Source organism: Prunus mume, linkage group LG2, assembly GCF_029339155.1.
Source record: "Prunus mume cultivar Tortuosa linkage group LG2, ASM2933915v1, whole genome shotgun sequence".
NCBI classification, from domain to species: domain Eukaryota; kingdom Viridiplantae; phylum Streptophyta; class Magnoliopsida; order Rosales; family Rosaceae; genus Prunus; species Prunus mume.
Window position 1 is genome coordinate 24,679,557 of NC_142699.1, and position 19,922 is coordinate 24,699,478.

At 38.6% G+C, this 19,922-nt stretch overlaps 6 protein-coding genes across 11 annotated transcripts; 2 read left to right on the forward strand and 4 right to left on the reverse strand.

The window, feature by feature from the left end:
• Positions 1-114: 114 nt before the first annotated feature.
• Positions 115-3,577, reverse strand: LOC103322252 (protein NEOXANTHIN-DEFICIENT 1). Of its 5 annotated transcripts, none has more exons than XM_008224153.3 (12): positions 3,344-3,577; positions 3,057-3,183; positions 2,815-2,979; positions 2,637-2,720; positions 2,332-2,395; positions 2,105-2,151; positions 1,602-1,656; positions 1,460-1,498; positions 1,088-1,256; positions 760-823; positions 607-663; positions 115-430 (listed from the first exon to the last, which is right to left on the reverse strand). In XM_008224153.3, the coding sequence occupies exons 3-12, from the start codon at positions 2,877-2,879 to the stop codon at positions 190-192; spliced, it is 885 nt and encodes a 294-aa protein (XP_008222375.1). In that variant the 5' UTR covers positions 2,880-2,979; positions 3,057-3,183; positions 3,344-3,577; the 3' UTR covers positions 115-189. The 5 variants fall into 5 exon arrangements, with proteins under 5 accessions (XP_008222375.1, XP_008222374.1, XP_008222376.1 ...); XM_008224152.3 differs by having other exon boundaries at positions 3,057-3,218; positions 3,344-3,508; XM_008224154.3 differs by having other exon boundaries at positions 3,057-3,155; positions 3,344-3,476.
• Positions 3,578-4,134: 557 nt separating this feature from the next.
• Positions 4,135-6,944, reverse strand: RARE1 (Pentatricopeptide repeat (PPR) superfamily protein). The gene has a single exon (XM_008224150.2). It carries the CDS (start codon positions 6,830-6,832, stop codon positions 4,538-4,540), a length of 2,295 nt encoding a protein of 764 aa, XP_008222372.2. The 5' UTR covers positions 6,833-6,944; the 3' UTR covers positions 4,135-4,537.
• Positions 6,945-7,054: 110 nt separating this feature from the next.
• AK-LYS1 (aspartate kinase 1) lies at positions 7,055-11,258 on the forward strand. The gene is made up of 13 exons (XM_008224155.3): positions 7,055-7,624; positions 7,732-7,814; positions 7,907-7,947; positions 8,106-8,260; positions 8,413-8,562; positions 8,689-8,784; positions 9,042-9,158; positions 9,670-9,789; positions 9,913-10,005; positions 10,128-10,244; positions 10,545-10,661; positions 10,762-10,824; positions 10,905-11,258. Exons 1-13 carry the CDS (start codon positions 7,217-7,219, stop codon positions 11,055-11,057), a joined length of 1,713 nt encoding a protein of 570 aa, XP_008222377.2. The 5' UTR covers positions 7,055-7,216; the 3' UTR covers positions 11,058-11,258.
• Positions 11,259-11,650: 392 nt separating this feature from the next.
• Positions 11,651-13,225, forward strand: LOC103322254 (tRNA dimethylallyltransferase). Its single transcript, XM_016791797.2, has 7 exons — positions 11,651-11,855; positions 11,936-12,071; positions 12,174-12,217; positions 12,312-12,422; positions 12,504-12,596; positions 12,691-12,797; positions 12,909-13,225. The coding sequence occupies exons 1-7, from the start codon at positions 11,764-11,766 to the stop codon at positions 13,031-13,033; spliced, it is 708 nt and encodes a 235-aa protein (XP_016647283.2). The 5' UTR covers positions 11,651-11,763; the 3' UTR covers positions 13,034-13,225.
• A 112-nt stretch (positions 13,226-13,337) lies between these two features.
• Positions 13,338-14,256, reverse strand: CCL (CCR-like protein). The gene is made up of 3 exons (XM_008224157.3): positions 13,939-14,256; positions 13,683-13,841; positions 13,338-13,589 (listed from the first exon to the last, which is right to left on the reverse strand). Exons 1-3 carry the CDS (start codon positions 14,133-14,135, stop codon positions 13,514-13,516), a joined length of 432 nt encoding a protein of 143 aa, XP_008222379.1. The 5' UTR covers positions 14,136-14,256; the 3' UTR covers positions 13,338-13,513.
• A 1,805-nt stretch (positions 14,257-16,061) lies between these two features.
• CRN (Protein kinase superfamily protein) lies at positions 16,062-19,050 on the reverse strand. 2 transcript variants are annotated; one of them, XM_008224160.3, is made up of 3 exons: positions 17,281-19,044; positions 16,247-16,563; positions 16,062-16,169 (listed from the first exon to the last, which is right to left on the reverse strand). In XM_008224160.3, the coding sequence occupies exons 1-2, from the start codon at positions 18,141-18,143 to the stop codon at positions 16,254-16,256; spliced, it is 1,173 nt and encodes a 390-aa protein (XP_008222382.2). In that variant the 5' UTR covers positions 18,144-19,044; the 3' UTR covers positions 16,062-16,169; positions 16,247-16,253. The 2 variants fall into 2 exon arrangements, with proteins under 2 accessions (XP_008222382.2, XP_008222381.2); XM_008224159.3 differs by having other exon boundaries at positions 16,062-16,563; positions 17,281-19,050.
• Positions 19,051-19,922: the final 872 nt, after the last annotated feature.

The window sequence follows — 19,922 nt, forward strand, 5'->3', positions numbered from 1 at the left end:
AATAATTGATCTGTTTCAATGGTCTGTTCGATAAATCCAAGTGAATACGTGCAGCTTAGATGCGAGATGTTCTATTGACAACAAGTTGATGTCCTACTCAAAGTTGCAAGAAGCTGAGACTAAATTCTTACTGTTGAAATCACAGCAAGCCAGAAGAAATTATTTGGAATATTATAACAGATAACACAATCAAGAGGTTGCTAGAGAGTTGTTAAAGCTGTTGGGAACTACAACTGGAGCTTCAACCTGCATTTTCATACAACTGAACTTTAATGCCAATATAGGCTTTGATGACATCACAGCTACACAGAGGTTCTTGCCATTATCCATGAATTCTTCTGTCGCATGATGGATTTCTGAAGATTGTTCTGCCTCGCTCTTTGGCATCGAAGGTGGTCCTGATACCTTTGCTGGATGCACTGCTCGCACCCTACAGAATTTAATCAGAAGCAAATTAACAATCATATGTTGGAAATCCATGTAAACCAACGAAAGATAACACATTTTCCCAATACCAAGTTGTCACTCAAGTTTGGTGGAAAAGAGTTTAACATTAACGAAGCTTGATGAACATAAAAAGGTAAATGAAACTGAAAAAAATGAAACCTGCACTCAATCTGGCAAGAGTACTTGAGAAGGTTGGGATAATATTCTGTACGGCCACTGCAATTTCACAGCACAAGGAAATACATAAGGGAAAAAACGAACTCTAATAGCATCGGGAGTATGCACAAAACAGAAACCAAGGGAGAAACTTACCTAAAACTTGGAAGTGACATTTTGATCGCTGGCCCCATCCAGTTGCCAATATTTGATGCAGGCACTGCCATCACCAAACTCGTAATTAGGAACATCGATGATTTAATCAAGCAGAAGGATGAAAACTACAGAAGAAAAAAATCCAAACATAAGAGTTATGAACTTATGTTTTCCTCTCTAAGATGAAAACTCCCTGCTCTATTATCTTTGTTATGTAGAAAAGCTATGACAATAATGCCAAGAGAGATGTTTTCAATAGAAAATTGATGAAATAAGCAAAAATTAAGTGGCCACTCTACAAATCAGATGTTCAGATTAACAAACTTACCAAAAGTGGTAAGGTTGATATTACAGATATCTTTTACAGTTGGATTGTTGATTTCAGTCACTTGAACATCCATACAATCTCTTGGTTCACAGAAAACAGCATTCATGCCAATTGCATTTAGAAATCCAATATTTTTGCTCTTTGATTTCCCTGAAACTGCTGTAATTGTCTGCATTATGCAGAAAACACATTACATACTACATATGGATGACTAAGGAAACAGTAAATGATTTCTCGAATACTTAATGTAGGTGAAAAATGCATCCCTAGTCCACCTTAAGTATGAAGAGTTAGCTATATGCAGAAGCATATAAAAGCAGGGTAACTTCAATATTTTATGCAAGCTGACGACAAATGAGGATTCAAGGGTACCTTAGAAAACCTCGCAACGTGACTTGGAAGCCCCACTTCCTGCAAGAAGCGACTACAAGCAACATAAGAACTATAGATGAACAATAAGAAATTGTGACTAGCTCTATTGCAAAATGCCTTATATGCTTATGCAGCCTCCCACCTTTCGTCCATGATCACAAGCTTCATCACTATTCACCAGCACCTTAGCTGCCCATCTGTTTGACAAAAACAAGTCAAACTGCTTCTGTATAAGTACTTCATAACCAATGTTTCCACAACAGTTTTATTTCATCTATATTTCAAAACAAGAACAAAGTAATTATTTAGATATCATTAGACATAGCTCAGTAGTCAGACCTCTCTGCTAAAGAGGATGTACCAAGTCTAAAAACCCTTTCACAATGTCACAACTGACACAAAAGAAAATAAAAAGAAGAAGAAGATATAACTCAATTGGTAGCCGCAGAACTTGTCTAAAGAGGGGCATAAGTTCGTGAGATATTATTATTCAGTCCAGTTGAGAAGAAAATTAGGTGCTTTAGATGGTTGAAGTAACTTTGTTTTTGTTGCTTTAGATAGTTTAGGAATTGGGGTATTGTTGCCTAACAAGATTGTGTGCTCTTGATCTTATTATGAAGAAAGATAAGGTTGAAGGAAACATACGCGCAAGATGTTGGTGGGCTCCATACAAGTCCAGCAATTACAACGAGCTGGGAGGGAGAAAACAAACGCAGTCCAGTTAGTGACTGGTTGAATAAACTTGAAAATTATTATTTCCTCATCTTTGCTAAAGCAAACATGGATCACTCCTACAATAAACCAAGTAATGAGAAAAAAAACTGATATATTAACTTTTTGTATCAAGGCCAAAAAAGTATGAAGATATGAACCTCATCAAAGACTCCAGCTGGACTGTCATCATAGTTGGCAAGAAAGAAGCCACCAAGGGTATACCTGCAACGTGTAAACACATGTTTGGTAATCAAATTCTTAAAACACCACGAAACATATGAACCATTTACCGGAGGCTAGTATCAGGAGCAACATATAAAAGTGATGAGAAACCAACAAATCTATTTAGGTTGGGAAAGCAAATATATGGACAAGGTCTTATTACTAAATATGTAGGGCTCTCACGTTATGCTCCTGTACCGCTCTCAATCATTTAAGCCACAATGTTACTAAGTATACTAACCCAAATGCTTCAACTAATCTGAACTCTTTTGGGATGCATGCACGAACAGTTGCTGCTTTGACAAGATGGAATTGATACAACGCACTGATTAGAAAAATCAGGGCAATCAGTCAGCAGAGTCCTTTTTCATGATTGGGAACAAAAGGCGAAAAAACCCCAAGTGTTGTTGGACACTTACCTGCCTTTGAATATCCATGGAGGCTTTCCATAATTCGAGGAACATTTCATTTGTCCAATATCCATGACCTTTACACTACTACAACAAAAGTGCTTTATCCAGAAGCAAGTTTGAAACTTTGAAGATGGAGAAGATCATGTGATTTAAATTGCATCCAGGGAGCTCCTAAACAAAATTGCATCTTTTATTAGAAGCACAGAAGATTTTCTGTGACATAATGAAAATACAAGGGGCATACGCACCTCATGGTGCTAACAAATATCATTTGCCCCGTTTTGTTGACAGTGCAGAGATTGTCTCAGCCATCTTGTGATTTTGCCCTGTTCTCTAGCACATACATTCTTGAATTGTAGGGGTGGGAGCACTTCTCTTATTTATTTGATGTTCAAGAAGCAAGTTTGAAACTTTGAAAAAATCAAGTATTGCTAAACTCAATTGATTAAATCTTCAAGACATGCAGAATTCAGAAAACCATGAGAAGATCAAAAGCACCAGACTTCGAAAAAAGGAATACAAATGTATAGCTCACCTTAAAGAAATGAAGCCAACCAAGAAAAGCTGCACATAAAAAAGCCCATCTTCCTGAGAATGAGAAGAAGAAAGCAAGCAGGCAAGCGAAGGCTTTTTTTCACTCGAGTTATGGGAAGAGAGACGAAACCCAGAAGGCAACAGAGTGGAAACAGTGAGTTGGAGTGAGGGTGGGTGAAAGAGGGAATTTAATTTAAGGAGGGGAGAAAAACCAGCAGAGATGACTGGGATTGGCTGGCTTAGCTGATACATGAGTTGCCATAGTAGGAGTGGATTTGTGGATAGGATTTTATTTGGCGCCAACTGAAAATAACAATTACCCATAATACCATAAAGTACCAAAACCATTACCCTTAAACAGCAACTTGCAAACTGCCATCAAAAGCACCTTGTTTCTTTCTCTTTCGTATATGGTTTATTTTTCATAATAATTATCCAAGTGATGAATGATGATGCAATCATAGGAGGTGGGTTTTCGTTTGTTTCTGTTTCTTAATTCTTTAGATCTAAGCAGATTTCCTGGATCCCAAATTCATTATTATACTGGTTCTTGTGCATCCCTCTGAATTTTTCAATATATGAAACTTGATATTCAACGACTTTAAAAACTCATATTCTAATACACTTTGGGGAAGTTGGAATTCTTAATAGTTATTTTCTTTCTTTTCTTCCCTCTTCTGCTCATAGATATATATGTTTAAGTGTCTAGATATTTACTTTCCCGTAGTGTCCAGTCCATTTGTCAAATGAAGGTTTTCGTTCTTCTATGGTGATGCTGGTTTGGAGACCCACTAAAAAAAGCAGAAATAAATAATATCTCTTGCTGCGCTCGCTTTGCCAGCGACTTCTTCACACAAAATATTGAGATTCTCATACACAAGACGTGTCAACAGGATCAACACACATATTGTCACTTTAGCCCCCACTAAATTAATGCAAGAGGCAGTAAAAAATAACTACTATTATCACCACCGACTGCACCAATCCTCCATTTTATTGGGTATCGCTTCTGTTCGTCCCCATGCACTTGGAGGTGACTTGGGCTTCCTCTTGATGCAGCAGGCAGCAGCAACCAGAAAGAGACACATGGCAAGAAGCAGTAACCAAGCTTGTCATACACAGACACGTGTGCACTCGCATGCAATGGTGGCTAGAGGAAGACCAGCCCCACTTGTGGTTAGTGAGATTGCAGAAGTTACCAATAATCTCTACAAGAACACTCCCCCAACTCAAAGTGATGAAATCTACTAGAATCTCTCACAACAATTGCACGCCCTGTTACCACAGAAACATGTTTTGCAAATTCATGGCAATCTTTGCAGGCCCTGATGTTCTTGAAAACCACAATTGGGACATTACTTGGTGTGGATATGAGCCCAAAAGCCAGAGCAAGTCTCTCACTATGGTCAAGAAGCTGTTCTTTCCTCTCAGGAAAACCATTCAATACATCCTCTTCAGTTAGAAGGGAATCTTCAGCCTCCCTGAAAGAAATGCTCAGCTCCTTCAGTTTTGAGTATATTTGCTCTATTTGAGGATGGTGTTGATCACCCACTATAAACCGGTGCTTTTCCCCCTTGACAGTGATCCAGCTGCATCCTATTTCTTTTCTCAAGTTCCTTTCAGCCATCATTCTTCTAAAAACTGCAGCTTCTTCCCATTTTCCAGATGAAGCATACAAATTAAACATGATTATGTAACTAGCAGTATCCTCTGGGTCCAACTGGAGGAGGTTCTCAGCTGCAAACTTCCCGAGCTCGAGATTTCGATGTATCCAACATCCCCCCAATAAACTTTTCCAGCTCATTGCATCGGGTTCAAACGGCGTACTCTTTATCAGTTCAAGTGCCTCTTGTAGTAGCCCAGCACGAGAGTATACATCAATCATACAATCGTAATGATCGATGGTTGGTTCTACATCATATACACAGCTCATTGAATCCAAATACTGCTTTCCTTCTGTGACCAAACCTGAATGGCTGCAAGCAGTTAAAACTGCTATAAACGTTACTGAATTTGGCCTTACACCAGAATCCTGCATTCTATGGAAAAGCCTAAGAGCTTCAGAGGCATTGCCATGATAAGCATAACCGCTAATTATAGAAGTCCAGGCGACAGTATCAGGTTTACCTATCGATTCAAATGCTCGATAGGCATAGTCCAATCTGCCACATTTTGAGTACATCGTAATCATTGCACTTGTTCCATGCAACAATGCAACCAGCCCTCTTTTTATCGCATCAGCATGAACTTGAGTGCCCAAATTTACATCTGCAATTGCAGAGCATGCTTGAAAAATGCTCGTATATACGAATGAATTTAAAGTAACACCTTTACAAATTAAAGACTGAAAAATCTTGACACACTCCTCAAATTTCCCACTCTGGCAGTAGCCTGAGATTATAGCACTCCATGAAACATCATTTGGTTCATGTATTCTCTCAAACGCTCGGTAAGCAGATTCAAAGTTTGCACATTTGACATAGAAGTCCACTAGAGGAGTTCCTACAGAAACCTCAGAATCCAACCCAAGTTTAACACTATAACCATGGATTTGCCTTCCCATAATCAGGTCCTCCAAACCAGCACATGCCTTAAGAATTATCGAAAACACAAAGTCATCCACTTCTACACTTTTCCAAACCATCTCAGCAAACAATTCTAGAACCTCCTCCAGTTTCTCATCTTCAGTATAGCCCACCATCAACCCAGTCCAAACCACAGCATTCTTGTCAGCCATCCTATCAAAAACAAGCTTAGCACCCTCTAACCATCCACACTTTACATACATGTTTGCAATTGACGTGTCAATCGAAACATTACTATTCATCCCTGTTCTTATCACATAAGAATGTATCTGTTTGCCAAGTTCTAAAAGCGAATGCTCAGTCAAGGACTTTAAGAGGCTCGTAAAAATAGACAAGTTCGGTCTAATCCCAGACTCTAGCATATGCGAAAACATCAAAATAGCTCTCTTCAAAATACCCTTTTGCGCATAAGCGGATATAATTATAACCCAAGAAACCAAATTCTTGTGAAGCATCTCATCAAACATTTTCTGTGCATCTGATAAACTCCCACAATCGCAATACATCTGAAGAGCATCATTCTCAAGAAATTCAGGTGGGCTCTTAATTGTTTTTCGCAACCAATCGTGCACAAGTTTTCCATCTGATAAGGAACCCATTAATCCACACTTTTCAAAGAGGCATTTATAAGATTGAGGACTGACGGAGACACCTGCTTCGTTCATGTGTTTGAGAAAGTCGCGAGCTTCTTTGAGCCTCCCTTGCTTAGATAGAGAAACCAAGTGCACATTTTCGACTTGACCACTTTCTATTTGGCGGGTATTGATCAAAGGAGCGGTGAATTTGAGAGAGACCCACGAAGGAATTTGAGCAAAGTTTGCAGCTTTTGTAGATGGAGTCTGATCATGATGATGTAAACCGCAGGAAGGTAGCAAAGAACATTGGACTGTGAAAGAAGAAGACATTCAAAATTAAGCTTTTAATTCAAAAAAATCTCTAGTTTACAGGTTCAGGATTTCGTTACTTTGTTCAGACTTTGTTGCAGCCCGTTTAAGAGTCGATAGATAGTCCTTTCGAAGGCTTAATGGTAATTTTCCATTTCTATAAGAAGTAAGGACAAACAAACGACACCGTATCCATTAGGGTAAAACGACATTTATAAACAAAAAACGCGGTAGGGAATGATTGGTGTTTTCCCCTTTTGCCTCCCCTTCGTTCCCGATACAGAAATTTCACTCATGCGTTTGGTCGCCAAGAAACGTCTGGAAAACAAATGAAAATCCAATAAACCAGAAACCCTGAATTTGATAATTCGTCGAAGCAACTTCGGTACAGAGTCAGATAAGCAAATGGAGGCTTCATTGCATTTCCACGGGGTTAGAATTCCCTGCTACTCACGAACTCCAAGACTCTCACACTTGTCGAGCAAGCCATGGCTCTCTTCAGTGGCCTCACCATCACGATCATTCCATGCGGCAATGGAAAATGCATGTAAAGGCAGTAGCTTGAGAGGTAACAGCGAGAAGAAAAGAATTGAAGCTGTGCTTGGAGGAGGAGAAGAAGAAGAAGAAGAGAATGCAACAGAGAGCCATGGCTCTGATGTAGCACCATTCACTTGCGTGATGAAGTTCGGAGGATCGTCGTTGGCATCGGCAGAGAGGATAAGAGAGATTGCTCAGCTCATTGTCAGTTTTCCTGAAGAAAAGCCTGTTGTTGTGCTCTCTGCCATGGGGAAGACCACTAACAACCTCTTACTTGTAATGAACTTTTCATTATTATCTGATTAAGTTATTTAATTGTGTGATTTGATTGCTTAATTATAATGCGATTGGATGGCTGTGATTTATGTATAATGTATGCATAGGCTGGGGAGAAGGCTGTCAGTTGTGGGGTCTCGAATGCGTCAGAAATTGAAGAATTGAGCTTTATAAAACAACTGCATCTCAGGTTAACTCATCATTTGCCTTTTTCTTTCTCATTTTCTTTTTCAATTGTGCCTTAGAGCTGTTGTTAAAAACTGTGTGATTGCATTTGCTCAGGACTGTTAGAGAACTTGGAATTGATAGCTCCGTGATTTCTGGTAAGAACTTTAAGTGAAGGGATGAATAGTTTTTTTAAATGTCTGAATTTCCTCATTTGGTGTGTTGAATTGTTTTAATTTTATTAATAAGGTCAAGGATCAGTTGTTAATTGGAAACTTTGGGTATTTGCCCCCTTTTTTCCTGGGACATGTTGCAGCACACTTAGAAGAACTAGAGCAACTGCTGAAGGGAATAGCTATGATGAAAGAGTTAACTCTCCGCACAAGAGACTATCTAGTTTCATTTGGAGAGTGCATGTCCACACGGATCTTTGCAGCTTATCTAAATAATTTTGGTGTTAAGGCACGCCAAGTATGTATACTCCATCTTTTGAAAATATGCATTTGACATTATTTTCTTTCTTCAGATTCTTTTGGATTATTTTCTCTAGTGCATCGTTACTCTCTTTGTTAGTAGCCACTTAAGATCTTTTCTTGATGATGGTTGCTATTAATGTACTGCAGTATGATGCGTTTGACATTGGTTTCATAACAACAGATGACTTCACCAATGCTGACATCTTGGAAGGAACTTACCCATCCATTGCTAAAAGATTAAATGATGATTGGATTAGTGATCCTGCAATTCCGGTTGTTACTGGTTTTCTCGGAAAGGTCTTTCCCCTGGCTAGCTGCCCAATCAAATTCCTGCTCACATGTTTGATTTGAAGTCTCAGTTTCTGATGAAATTAATATTTAGTGGCTGGGCTTTCAACATTACATCTGTTTTATTGATTGCAGGGCTCAAAATCTTGTGCAGTTACTACCCTGGGTAGGGGTGGTAGTGATTTAACAGCGACAACCATTGGTAAATCCCTAGGCTTGCGAGAAGTTCAGGTGAGATTAGGCTCTGAATGCATGTATCACCAGAACTCAAGTAGATATGCGCCCTATCATGCTTGCATTCATCACTTGTGTTTATTCTGATTGCATGCTGATGGTTGTCTGTTATTTTATTGATGTAGCTAACATGGCTAGCATTTTATTGGAGATTTTGTGCATTTCTTTTTCTAATTAGCAGGAACTATATGCTAGTATTCATTTTGAATTTATTAGGCAAACACATATAGAAGCTAATTTAACAGTTTTAACAGGTGTGGAAGGATGTTGATGGTGTTTTGACCTGTGATCCTAGTATATGTCCTGATGCAGAACCTGTTCCCTATTTGACTTTCGATGAGGCAGCTGAGCTTGCATATTTTGGTGCTCAGGTTGATTCTGTTTACTCTTGCAGTTTAGATGTTATTTTCTAATTAGAGGACTCAACCAGTTGGTTGAAATTTTAGTCTTAATATTATCTCTGCAGCATGTGTTTATGAGAGAACCTATGGCTAGAGACAGAGTGTTAACATAATGAAGGGATACTGCAGAGTTTTTTTTTTTCAAGTATTTATAGATGGGTATAAAGTGGGCTTTGGATTCCCATCCATGAAGTGCGCATTAGACTCCCATCCCATCCATGAAGTGCTTTGGACTATGTTTGTGGACTAAAGACTTCCACTAAAGCAATATTTGTATTCAATGCATGAGCATCTTTTATTCAGAAGATGAGCCCCACTTTTTTTCTTGTATAATTGTGATTAGACAGACAAAGCATTCATCTAGTAATTTGTATGATGAAATGTAGATGGAGTCTTGATGAGAGCTAGCCATTTAGCATCGGTAGTAGAAATAGAGCACTTAGGTAGAAAGATAAATATAATTGCACTGACAATTGCGCAGGTTCTACATCCACAATCCATGAGACCAGCTAGAGATGGCGAGATTCCTGTTAGGGTCAAGAACTCTTATAACCCTAAAGCTCCTGGTACCCTCATCACTAAAACAAGAGATATGAGCAAGGTTTGGGCAGCTTTATCTTCTCTTTTCTTTTCTTTTTTTCTTGAGAATTGAAGTGTGTGTAAGAATTCAAACATTCTTGATCTTTTATTTTTACCCCAATCTATCCCTTGAAATCAACTTCAGGCTGTTCTAACCAGCATAGTTCTGAAGCAAAATGTCACCCTGTTGGATATTGTCAGTACACGCATGCTTGGTCAAGTTGGCTTCCTCGCAAAGGTGGGAAACTCTTTGTTTCCTTGGTTTTGTTTTGCAGTTGCCATATTGCTTTTCTTGTTTTGGAATTTCTGATTGTAATTGTCATGATGTCCCCCCTATGGTGGGATTCATCATCCAAATAGGTGTTCTCAACCTTTGAAGATTTGGGCATTTCTGTGGATGTTGTTGCAACAAGTGAAGTCAGTTTATCTTTGACATTGGATCCATCAAAGTTTTGGAGTAGAGAACTAATTCAGCAGGCAAGCATACAATCTTATGTTCTTTATGTAGGATTTGTTTGTTGTTCTAAGTTGTAATTCTTTTAAAGCTGGGTATAACTTTTCAAGGTCCCTGTGAATAAGAGGCATCCTTTTGTAAGGATGCACAATGTAAAATACATAAAGATACACGGTGTGAAACTCATAGACAATAGATATGCATTGTCAGTCTTTGACGTTCATGTTAGTTAAGAGCCAACACTGATACATCACTAGTTGAAAGATTTGTCTGTGCTCTTTCTAATTTTCTGAATGCGTACAAATTGGTGACATATGTAACAGGAACTTGACAAGATGGAGGAGGAACTCGAAAAAATTGCATTCGTGAATCTTCTGCAGCGTAGATCAATCATCTCACTCATAGGGAATGTTCAGTATTCTTCATTGATACTAGAGAAGGTGTTATGTTTCCCTCTGCAATGTTCTAGAATTTGTCCAGAAGAGATGTTTTCTTTTCCTCTTCTTTCTTATCTCATATAGTTGGCTTTCCTTCTCGCAGGCATTTCATGTTCTCCGAACCAATCAAGTCAATGTCCAAATGATCTCACAAGGGGCATCTAAGGTCTCTCAGTCATAACTCATAATATTTCACTCATTCATTATTTTTCTTTGCTGTCTAATAATTGATTTGTTATAAATCAGGTAAACATCTCATTGATAGTAAATGATAGTGAAGCTGAAAAATGCGTTAAGGCCCTTCACCATGCCTTTTTTGAGAGCGATGACCTGTCGGAGGTAGTACTGGAATCTGGATTTGGAAATGGGTCAGCTGCGCTATTGCCAATAGAAACATGATGATCTGAGCCAATGTATTCTTATGAACACAATTTTCTCCTTTGCTGATTTAGGCCCTTTTTCTTGTAACCGTAGTTGCAAACTTATGAGTCACCTCCATCTGAATTTCTTGAGAAGTTGTTTTTCTTTTTTCTTTTTCCTTTTGCTGAAATGAACTGGAAATTCAAGGTTTTGCTATGCTTATATACTTCCCATCGAGTATATCTTGCAGAGCAATTTACATTGGTCTAACTTTTTGGAGATTGGACTCTTTCGGTAGTCCGCAATGTGTTCTCTTGACTATTATGCCATTCAATGCATAACATGCATTGGAAATATTTATATTAGTTAGAGTAGATTTTGAAATTCACTGTAATAGTAGGCAAGGCATAATTAATTTCAAATATATTTGCGGGAACAAAAACGCATATATAAGTGAAAGTAAGAGCTAAAATCCATATACTAGGCCTTGGCAAAATATTATATTTCTAACTGGAGGGTTCCAAATTATTGTGGGTGCCTCTATTTTCGTATAAATAATAAATAATAAATTTTTTGGCGCCAACTAAATTATTGTTCATGAAAAGAAGAAGAAAAAAAACACAGAAAAAGGCACGCCGGTAAAATCCAAGATGGGTTTTTTTATTAGGCCCGGGGTTTGTGATTTGGACCAAGTATAAATTTCCATCCGACTGTTGACATTGTAGCTTCTGGCTTCAGCTCAACCATGGTGCAGAGATTTTTCTCAGTGAGGCAAATGGACCTCCAACAAAACAGCCAATCCCACCCTGTTATGCTACTGTCTGGCCCTCCTTCCTGGTATTCGTAATTCAACTTTCCATATATCTCTCTCTCTCCATTTCTCTCTCTAATTGCTCTGTGTCTTTGTTTTTTTGCAGCGGAAAAACCTCCTTAATATTCCAGTTTGCATTCAACTCCGCAATGGAGGAGGCCCACCATGGCAATACTAATGGTAAAGTGATGTTCATTTGCAACCGCCGCAAGTTAGAGGCCAAGCCCCCCTATCTTTCCCAGGTACCTCTTCTCTTTCTTTTTTTTCTTTTAAAAAAAAAATCTTTTTATTATTTGAAATATTTCAGTACTCATAAGCCATTTTTCTGTGTTAAACATTTTCAGGGCGTTGATTCATCCTCTGAGACATTTCAGCGCATACAAATGAAGTGAGTTTACCCCTTGAAGCTTTCTTGATCATAACACTTGTAAAGAATGATGATGTATAAATGGGATTTTTGAGACAAGTTTTCATCTGTATAGGTATGTGGATGATGATGAAGGAATTAAGAAGTACTTTGCTGCATTTCACCTGCATGACACATTTCCTGTGGCAGTTGTTATTGATGATTTTGGAGATTTCTTTGACGAAAGGTATTTCCTTTCTTCTTTTCTTGTTCACTTGTGTCAATCTGTTAATTTAATTTAATTTAATTTTTTTACTTTCAATTAAAGGAGCTGCCAAGAAAGATATGGTAACCCACGAGGAAGAGACTTAGCAATGGTTCGGACACTAGCTTTATGTCACAATGCCATGGTTCATGCCAAGTGAGTAATTAACCTTTTTTAATTATAATTAGTGACTTAATTTGCTCTGTTTAGTAACAATAGTAGTATGGTAAGCTTTAATTTTTCATGGTAGTGAAACGAGTCCTTGCAAGCTTCTGCTGTCTGATACACACCATGGAGACTCCCCAAGGTTGCTCTTCATCTACAAAAGATGGGTTACAACCATTTTTACAATTCAAGGTTTGTTTAGCAATGGGACGGTTATGCATTATAATTTTATATGGAATATTAGAATAAGTGTTCTTTTTCTTTGCAACATATTATAATTGGGTGTTTGTGTGTGTGCTGAAGGTGATGGCTCTGGATCGTTTGTTCTAAAAGACTATAGCAATTCAGGGAGAACAAAGACTGCTAAGTATTCCATTGCTCTCCAGTATCTTTTTCTGGAGGAGATCACTGAAGCGAGTGAATCGTAGGCGTATCGAATTTAGGCTCAAAATTACTCGAAGCTCTGTGACATTTGATGCCTAAACATGTCAGTGTTAATATCTGCTTCATTGTTCTTGTTCATAATGTGAGTTCTGTAGAAACCCTTAAAAACTGTGTGATGTGCAAGCTCTGAAACTTGATATGATCAGTAAATAGTATTTCAAATTTCAAGAAACAAATCTTTTCTTAGTTCTAATCATTGGAGAATATACTGATTCATCAATTATCTGGTTTCGGAGTCGTAGGTAGCATCCCTGATTCTGAGTTTTCCAAATATTGAAGCAAAGAAAATTGTGAACATCAGAATTTGCAACTAGAATTCCCCAACTGGGCTATATTCTTACATGTTCATGTTCATTATTTATTATTCAAGAACATTGCCAGCTACCCTTCCAAATAGTAATTATTCACAAAATTATTAGAGTCAACAATAGAGCTGAGATGAGAAAAGAAAAAGATCTCAGGGCCTAGTGAACCCCTCTCTGATACTCAGGCTCACAAAATTCTCCTCCCAGATCATCACAAGCCTCTCCAGGAAAGACCCTGCAGCAATCATCAACATAAAACCATTTTAGGCAATCAAAAAGAAAACACAAAATATCAGACCTCAAACCAATAAAAGATTATTCATCTTACGTCTTGGGGCTGTCATACTCTAGATAATCTCTATCCAACTGCTCAGAAGTAGTCTTGGCTGTGTTGTTCCTGTCTTCTGGTTTGAGCTTCACCTCAGGATACATTTCGGCATCACAAGCTTCTCCTCCGATTGTGTCGCAAGCCTCTGCCGGAAAAACACTGTAAATTTCACAAATTAATGCTTATGCTTGAGCAAACAGTTGATCAGAATATTAAGATAAAAAAGAAGAAAGAGCTGAGAGTGGTATTGACTTACGAAGTGACGGAGCTGTAATCAACAGCAGAAGGGTCGTCTGTGACATTGGCTGCCTTGAGTGGGGGGCACCTTGGGGATTTTAGTAGCCTTGGAATGGAGGAGCTGCATGGCAAGGCAAGGGACTTGGTGGTGGTGGGTGTTGCAAGGGCAAGGGATGATACAGATAGTGGTGGTGGGAGATGTAGAATGGCCTGCATTTTGTTGGAAGTAAGTTGGTTTTGATTTGCTCGAGTTAAAGAGGGGCAAAAGCTCAGCACTGTAATATATCAGCCTGGGCAATGACTTGGATGGATATTGGATAAGGTAGCATAGATTTTTTGAGACCGGATAAGATATTAACTTCCTGCTTGAACTGGGAATTTGGTGGTGAACTAAATGGATTGAGATTTCGTCCACAAAAAACAAAACTAAATGAATGGATTGAGAGATGCTCATACTTGGATTTTTCTCCCACACTCCGGTTTTCCAACTCCAGTTTTGTCTTTCTTCTCTTTGGCGACTCGACATTTCACCCACAGCCCAAAGTGAGACAAAGCAAATACCTTCCGGCCCAAACACTTGCAATTTTTCCCACCACTAATTTTTGTATCATAACACGAAGCCCAAGGCCCAAAAAGCTAACAAACTATAACCCCTGACCCTCGAAAAAAATTTAGTTGCAACAAAAATAGAACTATTTTCTTTATCTTCTGCCAATAATGATATGTCATGTAGAAGTGTTATCCCATATATCATAATGTTATTGACTAGGACCCGAAAATAGAAAAATAGTTTTATCTCCGTTTTATGAAAGTCTTTCTCCCACCCTCACCTTGTGACTTGGGGGATTTCTCATCTGTTGAGGAGAAAAAGAATTCCTCTCCTTTAAATAATTTTCTCTTAATAATTATCTTTCAATATATTTATATACCCGTAGAGCATCCACAATCATACTCCCTTTTTTCTTTTTTCTTTTTGGGTTAAATTTTAGTTAAAAACACATAAAAGTTATTTTAAGAACTCTTTATAAAATTTAAACTCTAATCGTGCTCTCTACTTTAGGGAGTCATAAATGTTATAACTCTTTTTTAATTAGTCAATTTCTTTTAAAAAATTATTAGCATTAATTAAATGTTTGAAATATTCATTAAATTATAGGGAGCCACTAAGAATCATCTCTCTCTCCTTAAATTTATGAGGTCCTAAAGATCTCCCTATTTTAGGAGATGGATACGGAGCATGATTAGAATTGTATTTTTAATTTATCCTTAAAATTTGTCTAAAAATATAATTTAGGAAACTCATTATGAATGCTTTTAATAATTAAAAGAATGGAAGGTTGGGTTCTACTTGCAGTCACAATGGAAGTGGTTAGGTCATCTTTTCTAATCCCTCTCATGCTTTTTAACTCGCTTTTTTCCTTTTTTCTTTTCAAGCATGCTAATTTTGGGCCCAAATTGCATGAGCTGCCTGGTTTCTCAGTATCCCCACCACATGCTTTTTCTTGTCTCTTCTTGCTTCCTAGTCATGTACATGACATGTGGATACAATTTGTTACACACTTTAGGCAAGACAAACTCAACCAATAATGGCTTTTACATCTTCCAAAATAGAACCATGGGGATGGGGATCACAGCAAGAAAGTAAAAGGAACCTTGAAAAAGAATTATTAATCCAATAAGCAAGGTTATCGAAAGACTTATTAAATACTCATATTGCTATTTGATATGAAATATTAGTTGATTTGTAGACTGCTTGTTAGTTGGTTGCATCCACCAGAATTTCAATCCATACCTACAAGCACACTGAAGTTCGAAAAAAGAAAATTGTATATCACGAAGATAGTACTGTTTTGATATTTTCAACCAATCACGTTTCGTCATGCATTATAACTATTCCATATAATATAATGTGATTTGTTGAAAATAATAAATCAGTATTATACTCTTGACATGCAAGTTTTGAATCTACACACAATGGTTATTGAAGCAGGCATGTAGAGAATGGTCCAACTTCACAGGTTGAAAAGACCCGTGATTTTGAAAAAGGTATTGTCCAGAAAAAGACAGCCAGCAAATCCCTACCATCAGGAGGTGAAAAACACAATAATAGAGATGTGCCCCACATGGGTTATCTGCTCATTCTTACTCCAAAGTTAGAAATTTCCTTGACTTCTTCACCACAGTCAATGTACATACATTACAACAGGGAAGCTTACAATTTGAAAAGACGTGCAGATTGCAGACCAAAACCTGAAAGCAAACATTTCTGAAGTCTAGTTCCCCCAAAATCTACAGATTTAGAAGCTTCAACTCAACAAAATACTTACATTTGATTCAAAAACTGTGCAGTTGGGTTAGCATGTGAACAAGCTCATCACTTGAGGGTCTCTCTGCTGGCAAATCTGATAGGCATACAACAGCAATTCTCACTGCCATCAACATCTCATCTTCCTCCCCCTCTTCCCCTATTATACTCTTATCTAATGCTTCCCGTGCCTCCCCGGCTTGCTGCAAGTGCCGCAGCCACCGTCCTAAACTTCCACCACTAGCTGCTTCCCCAAAGAAGGGGTCAGTTGGGTCTCTACCAGTTAATAAAACACCCAATATCATCCCAAAGCTGAAAATGTCGCTCTTATCACTGTACCTGTCAAAATTGAATATAATGCCTTCAGTGGAAGAGTATATCTGTTTTCAGTAAGGAAAAGAAATTATCTACTCTTGGTAATTGTTCTTTCCATTCGTTCTTCCTTTCTAGAGAAAATTGGAGGGGTGTGGCTTGGGGGCGGGCGGGTTTCTCTATTTTATTTCCATGCTACAAGCTAGTCAGTATAACACAACTGCTACATATACGACCCCATAGCACCGAAGTTAAGGCAAACAACCATCAATATTCTGAAGTTCTACAAAGCCTTATATCTTAACAACTATGAGAATAATCCAGCTCCAAGGGAAACTTTCAGAATTCCATACAGGGGCGAAAAAAAGTGTGACAAAGGGTGTGGGATTGCAATCCCACCCACAAAACACACACCCCTGTATTGGCCGTGAGCTTCGAGTATCCATCACCTTGTGCAGGAGAGCGAGACATTTGAAAAAGAAGAAGCTAAATGGCCAATGGAAATTAAAAGGTAGCAGACCTAATCCTATCCTGCCCAGACTAAACATTTGTGATGTGGAATACCAAACTCCTGATAAGTATTGTAAAAGCAAGAAAATTAGTAGGAACTGTGCACAAATATCATTAAACCCAATTACAAGTTCCACAAATATATCAATATAGCTTCCTCAACAGAATAGCATAGTAATTGTACAAAACGAAACATTACCAAGTTTGGATATTATCAAAGTTTGATATGTGTACCTGCCATTCTGGAAACACTCTGGAGCGCTGTAGCCAGATGTTGCTCCATCCAAATAAGGCGTAAGCTTGGCCAACCCATAATCTCCCAATCTCGGTTCAAACTCCGAATCCAACATAACATTTGTAGGCTTCAAGTTGTAGTGCACAATCTGAGGAACATACGAGTGAAGATACTGAAGCCCCTTAATCACCCCAACTGCAACCCGAAGCCGAACTTCCCAACCAAGCTGCAATTGGTTTTCTCTAACTCTATTCATAGTATCCTCTAGGCTCCCATTGGGCACAAAATCATAAACCAAAGAGAACCTATCGTGTTCACGAACATAAGCCCTCAGGCTCATCAAATGCCTATGCCTCAGGCCAGCAAGAACTTCAAGCTCCTGCTGTATTCGCCTCTTCACCGACTTGCTCTGAGACTCTGGCGAGCTACACTCGGAGAAGGGTCCAAGCTGCTTGACTGCAATGATAAGCCCATTGTCAAGAACAGTCCTGTAGTACTTGCCATTTGGGCTAGAACCCAGTAACTGGTTTTCATTAGTTAATGCCAATTGGAGCGTCTTGGGATCGATTTTGGGAGAAAATATGACTGGGCCTTTTAGAATTGGGGTTCTGCTAATGTAGCGGAGAAAGCAGCGGACCAAGAGAGCAGTGAGAAGGGCACAAATTAGTCCTGTCACTACTCCCAACACAATGCTGAGAATGATTCTTTGAAGCTGGTTCTTGAAGTGGGGTTGCTTTGACGACGATGGAGGCTCAGTTTCTTGGCACTGCACAGTTTCTTGGCGAAGGCAGAATATGAATAGCAAAAGGAGAAGCGTAGTAAGCCTACTGTTCAATTTTGAAGTATTTCTTCTTCTATCCATTAGAGAGTAGAAAGCCACAAATCTCAAAAGCAAGACAGTGAGAGCAAAGGCTCAGAAAAGCTAAACTGAAACCCACATGTTACATATAGTAGGCAAACCAAGAGCTTGAAGTTAAATAACCCAGATGAAAATAAACAAAACCAATCTTAAAGCTCAAATCTTTCTTGAGTATTTGACAACACAAACTCAAGAGTAGCAGCTGCTTTGGCATCAAAGCTCAAATTTTTGCTTTGTTTTTCTTAAGGCTTTAGTCTCCATGGAGCTTGGAGACGCAGAAAATGCAACCCGGTCCAGAAATGCTTGAAGTAGTGGGGAAAAGTGCGGGGGGAACCCATGAGAGAAGCTTCAAGGGGCACATGAAAGAGGAGAATATCAGATAAAAATCGAATTTTTTGACGCAAAAATCCTCAGAAGAAAGACGCAAAGAATCATTTCGTCACCGATTCGCATCTTTTTCTCTTCAAGCCCCTCATTTACACCCCTTCAACATGCCCGAAAATACAAATAACAAAAACAAACCCCCACTACTCATCAGCAGAGACACAGAGATTGAAGAACTTAGAAGACCCAAAGTGCTCGCCAAAAATGACAAGAAGAAAAGGAAGGGCAAGTTTTGAAACTTCGCCGTTTCAAAGTTAGAGACAGTCGCACAGAGAGTCTCACAAAACAAAGTAAGTTCTTTTCTTCACAAACTACACAGCAAGTATACAACAACCCGGTACTCTTCCTGCCTCTGGCTACTACTATTATTATTGTCCCTTGTAAAAAAATTCAAAATACAAACAAAAATCACTACCTCTCTCACTGTATTTCTCTCTCCCTCTCTCTCTCTCTCTCTCTGTCTGAGAGGAGAGATACATTTTACACGCACTTTCTCTGGCTCTTTTTGCTTTTCTTTCTCTCTCATGCGGAGGACAAAACTGGGCTTCCCGCCTTTCAGACTACCAAGCCCAGGGGTCCACTGCGCCACGTTGGCACTGTGTCGCTATCACGAGGGCCGAAAGCGAAACATCGTACCGTGTGAGACAAGCCCGAGCAACGCCAAATGCATATCCGCCGTTGGCTGGTCCGGGAAGAGATCCCAACCGTTGAGAAGGAACCACCGGGAATTTATTCCGATTATATAAAAAAATGGAAGGGGGAGATTACAGATTAGCCAAATGCTGATTAGTGATTAGTAAAGTGTTTTTCTTTTTGGCTTTTGGTTTGTTCGTTGTTTAAATTAATTAAAGTAATACCCAACAACAACTAAAATTTAATAAACTGTTGCTTTGGAATATAATTATTAATTTTTGTGGGGATGGAAATGGAATATTATCTTTACACGTTTGCTGGGGTCGTTCCAGTCGTTCATGGTTGGTCTGGGTTCCGCTTTCCGGTGGTTCTAAAGAATCGATGGGTCTCGGGACGAGTGAAACACCAACACGCGTGCACTTGTGGGCCTTGGCCTTTTCAGGCCCAACAGGAGCAAGGAGGGCTTTTCACCTCCATTTCATTTATAAAATTAAAAAAAGTAAGTCTTGAAAATTGAAATGAGAAAACATTTTTTTAATCATCTTGTCTTGTGTTTCATAAATCAACGGAATTATTCATGGCAGTTGAGTTAGTACCATCACTCACCTGCTTCATTTGTTTCTATCCAAATTACTTGAAACAAGTAAATAAATAAAAGGCATAAAATTACTTTTACTTCTTATATTTGTTGGATTTTTCATTTTGATCTATGTGGTTTGATTATACCTTTATATTTAAAAATACGTCAAAAATTTCTTTTAATTC

What these genes read in the sequence shown, in the direction of transcription:
- LOC103322252 (XM_008224153.3), bottom strand. Translation starts at nt 2,879, where the DNA reads ATGGATATTGGACAAATGAAATGTTCCTCGAATTATGGAAAGCCTCCA. An exon ending in ATGTCACTTCCAAGTTTTAG is followed by an intron (nt 664 to 759) that starts GTAAGTTTCTCC and finishes GTGAAATTGCAG; the next exon opens with TGGCCGTACAGAATATTATC. An exon ending in TCTTGCCAGATTGAGTGCAG is followed by an intron (nt 431 to 606) that starts GTTTCATTTTTT and finishes TAAATTCTGTAG; the next exon opens with GGTGCGAGCAGTGCATCCAG.
- RARE1 (XM_008224150.2), bottom strand. Translation starts at nt 6,832, where the DNA reads ATGTCTTCTTCTTTCACAGTCCAATGTTCTTTGCTACCTTCCTGCGGT.
- AK-LYS1 (XM_008224155.3), top strand. Translation starts at nt 7,217, where the DNA reads ATGGAGGCTTCATTGCATTTCCACGGGGTTAGAATTCCCTGCTACTCA. An exon ending in TAGGCTTGCGAGAAGTTCAG is followed by an intron (nt 8,785 to 9,041) that starts GTGAGATTAGGC and finishes CAGTTTTAACAG; the next exon opens with GTGTGGAAGGATGTTGATGG. An exon ending in AAACAAGAGATATGAGCAAG is followed by an intron (nt 9,790 to 9,912) that starts GTTTGGGCAGCT and finishes AATCAACTTCAG; the next exon opens with GCTGTTCTAACCAGCATAGT.
- LOC103322254 (XM_016791797.2), top strand. Translation starts at nt 11,764, where the DNA reads ATGGTGCAGAGATTTTTCTCAGTGAGGCAAATGGACCTCCAACAAAAC. An exon ending in AATGCCATGGTTCATGCCAA is followed by an intron (nt 12,597 to 12,690) that starts GTGAGTAATTAA and finishes TTTTCATGGTAG; the next exon opens with TGAAACGAGTCCTTGCAAGC. An exon ending in AACCATTTTTACAATTCAAG is followed by an intron (nt 12,798 to 12,908) that starts GTTTGTTTAGCA and finishes TGTGTGCTGAAG; the next exon opens with GTGATGGCTCTGGATCGTTT.
- CCL (XM_008224157.3), bottom strand. Translation starts at nt 14,135, where the DNA reads ATGCAGGCCATTCTACATCTCCCACCACCACTATCTGTATCATCCCTT. An exon ending in GATTACAGCTCCGTCACTTC is followed by an intron (nt 13,842 to 13,938) that starts GTAAGTCAATAC and finishes TGAAATTTACAG; the next exon opens with TGTTTTTCCGGCAGAGGCTT. An exon ending in GAGTATGACAGCCCCAAGAC is followed by an intron (nt 13,590 to 13,682) that starts GTAAGATGAATA and finishes TGATTGCTGCAG; the next exon opens with GGTCTTTCCTGGAGAGGCTT.
- CRN (XM_008224159.3), bottom strand. Translation starts at nt 18,143, where the DNA reads ATGGATAGAAGAAGAAATACTTCAAAATTGAACAGTAGGCTTACTACG. An exon ending in GAGTGTTTCCAGAATGGCAG is followed by an intron (nt 16,564 to 17,280) that starts GTACACATATCA and finishes CAATTTTGACAG; the next exon opens with GTACAGTGATAAGAGCGACA.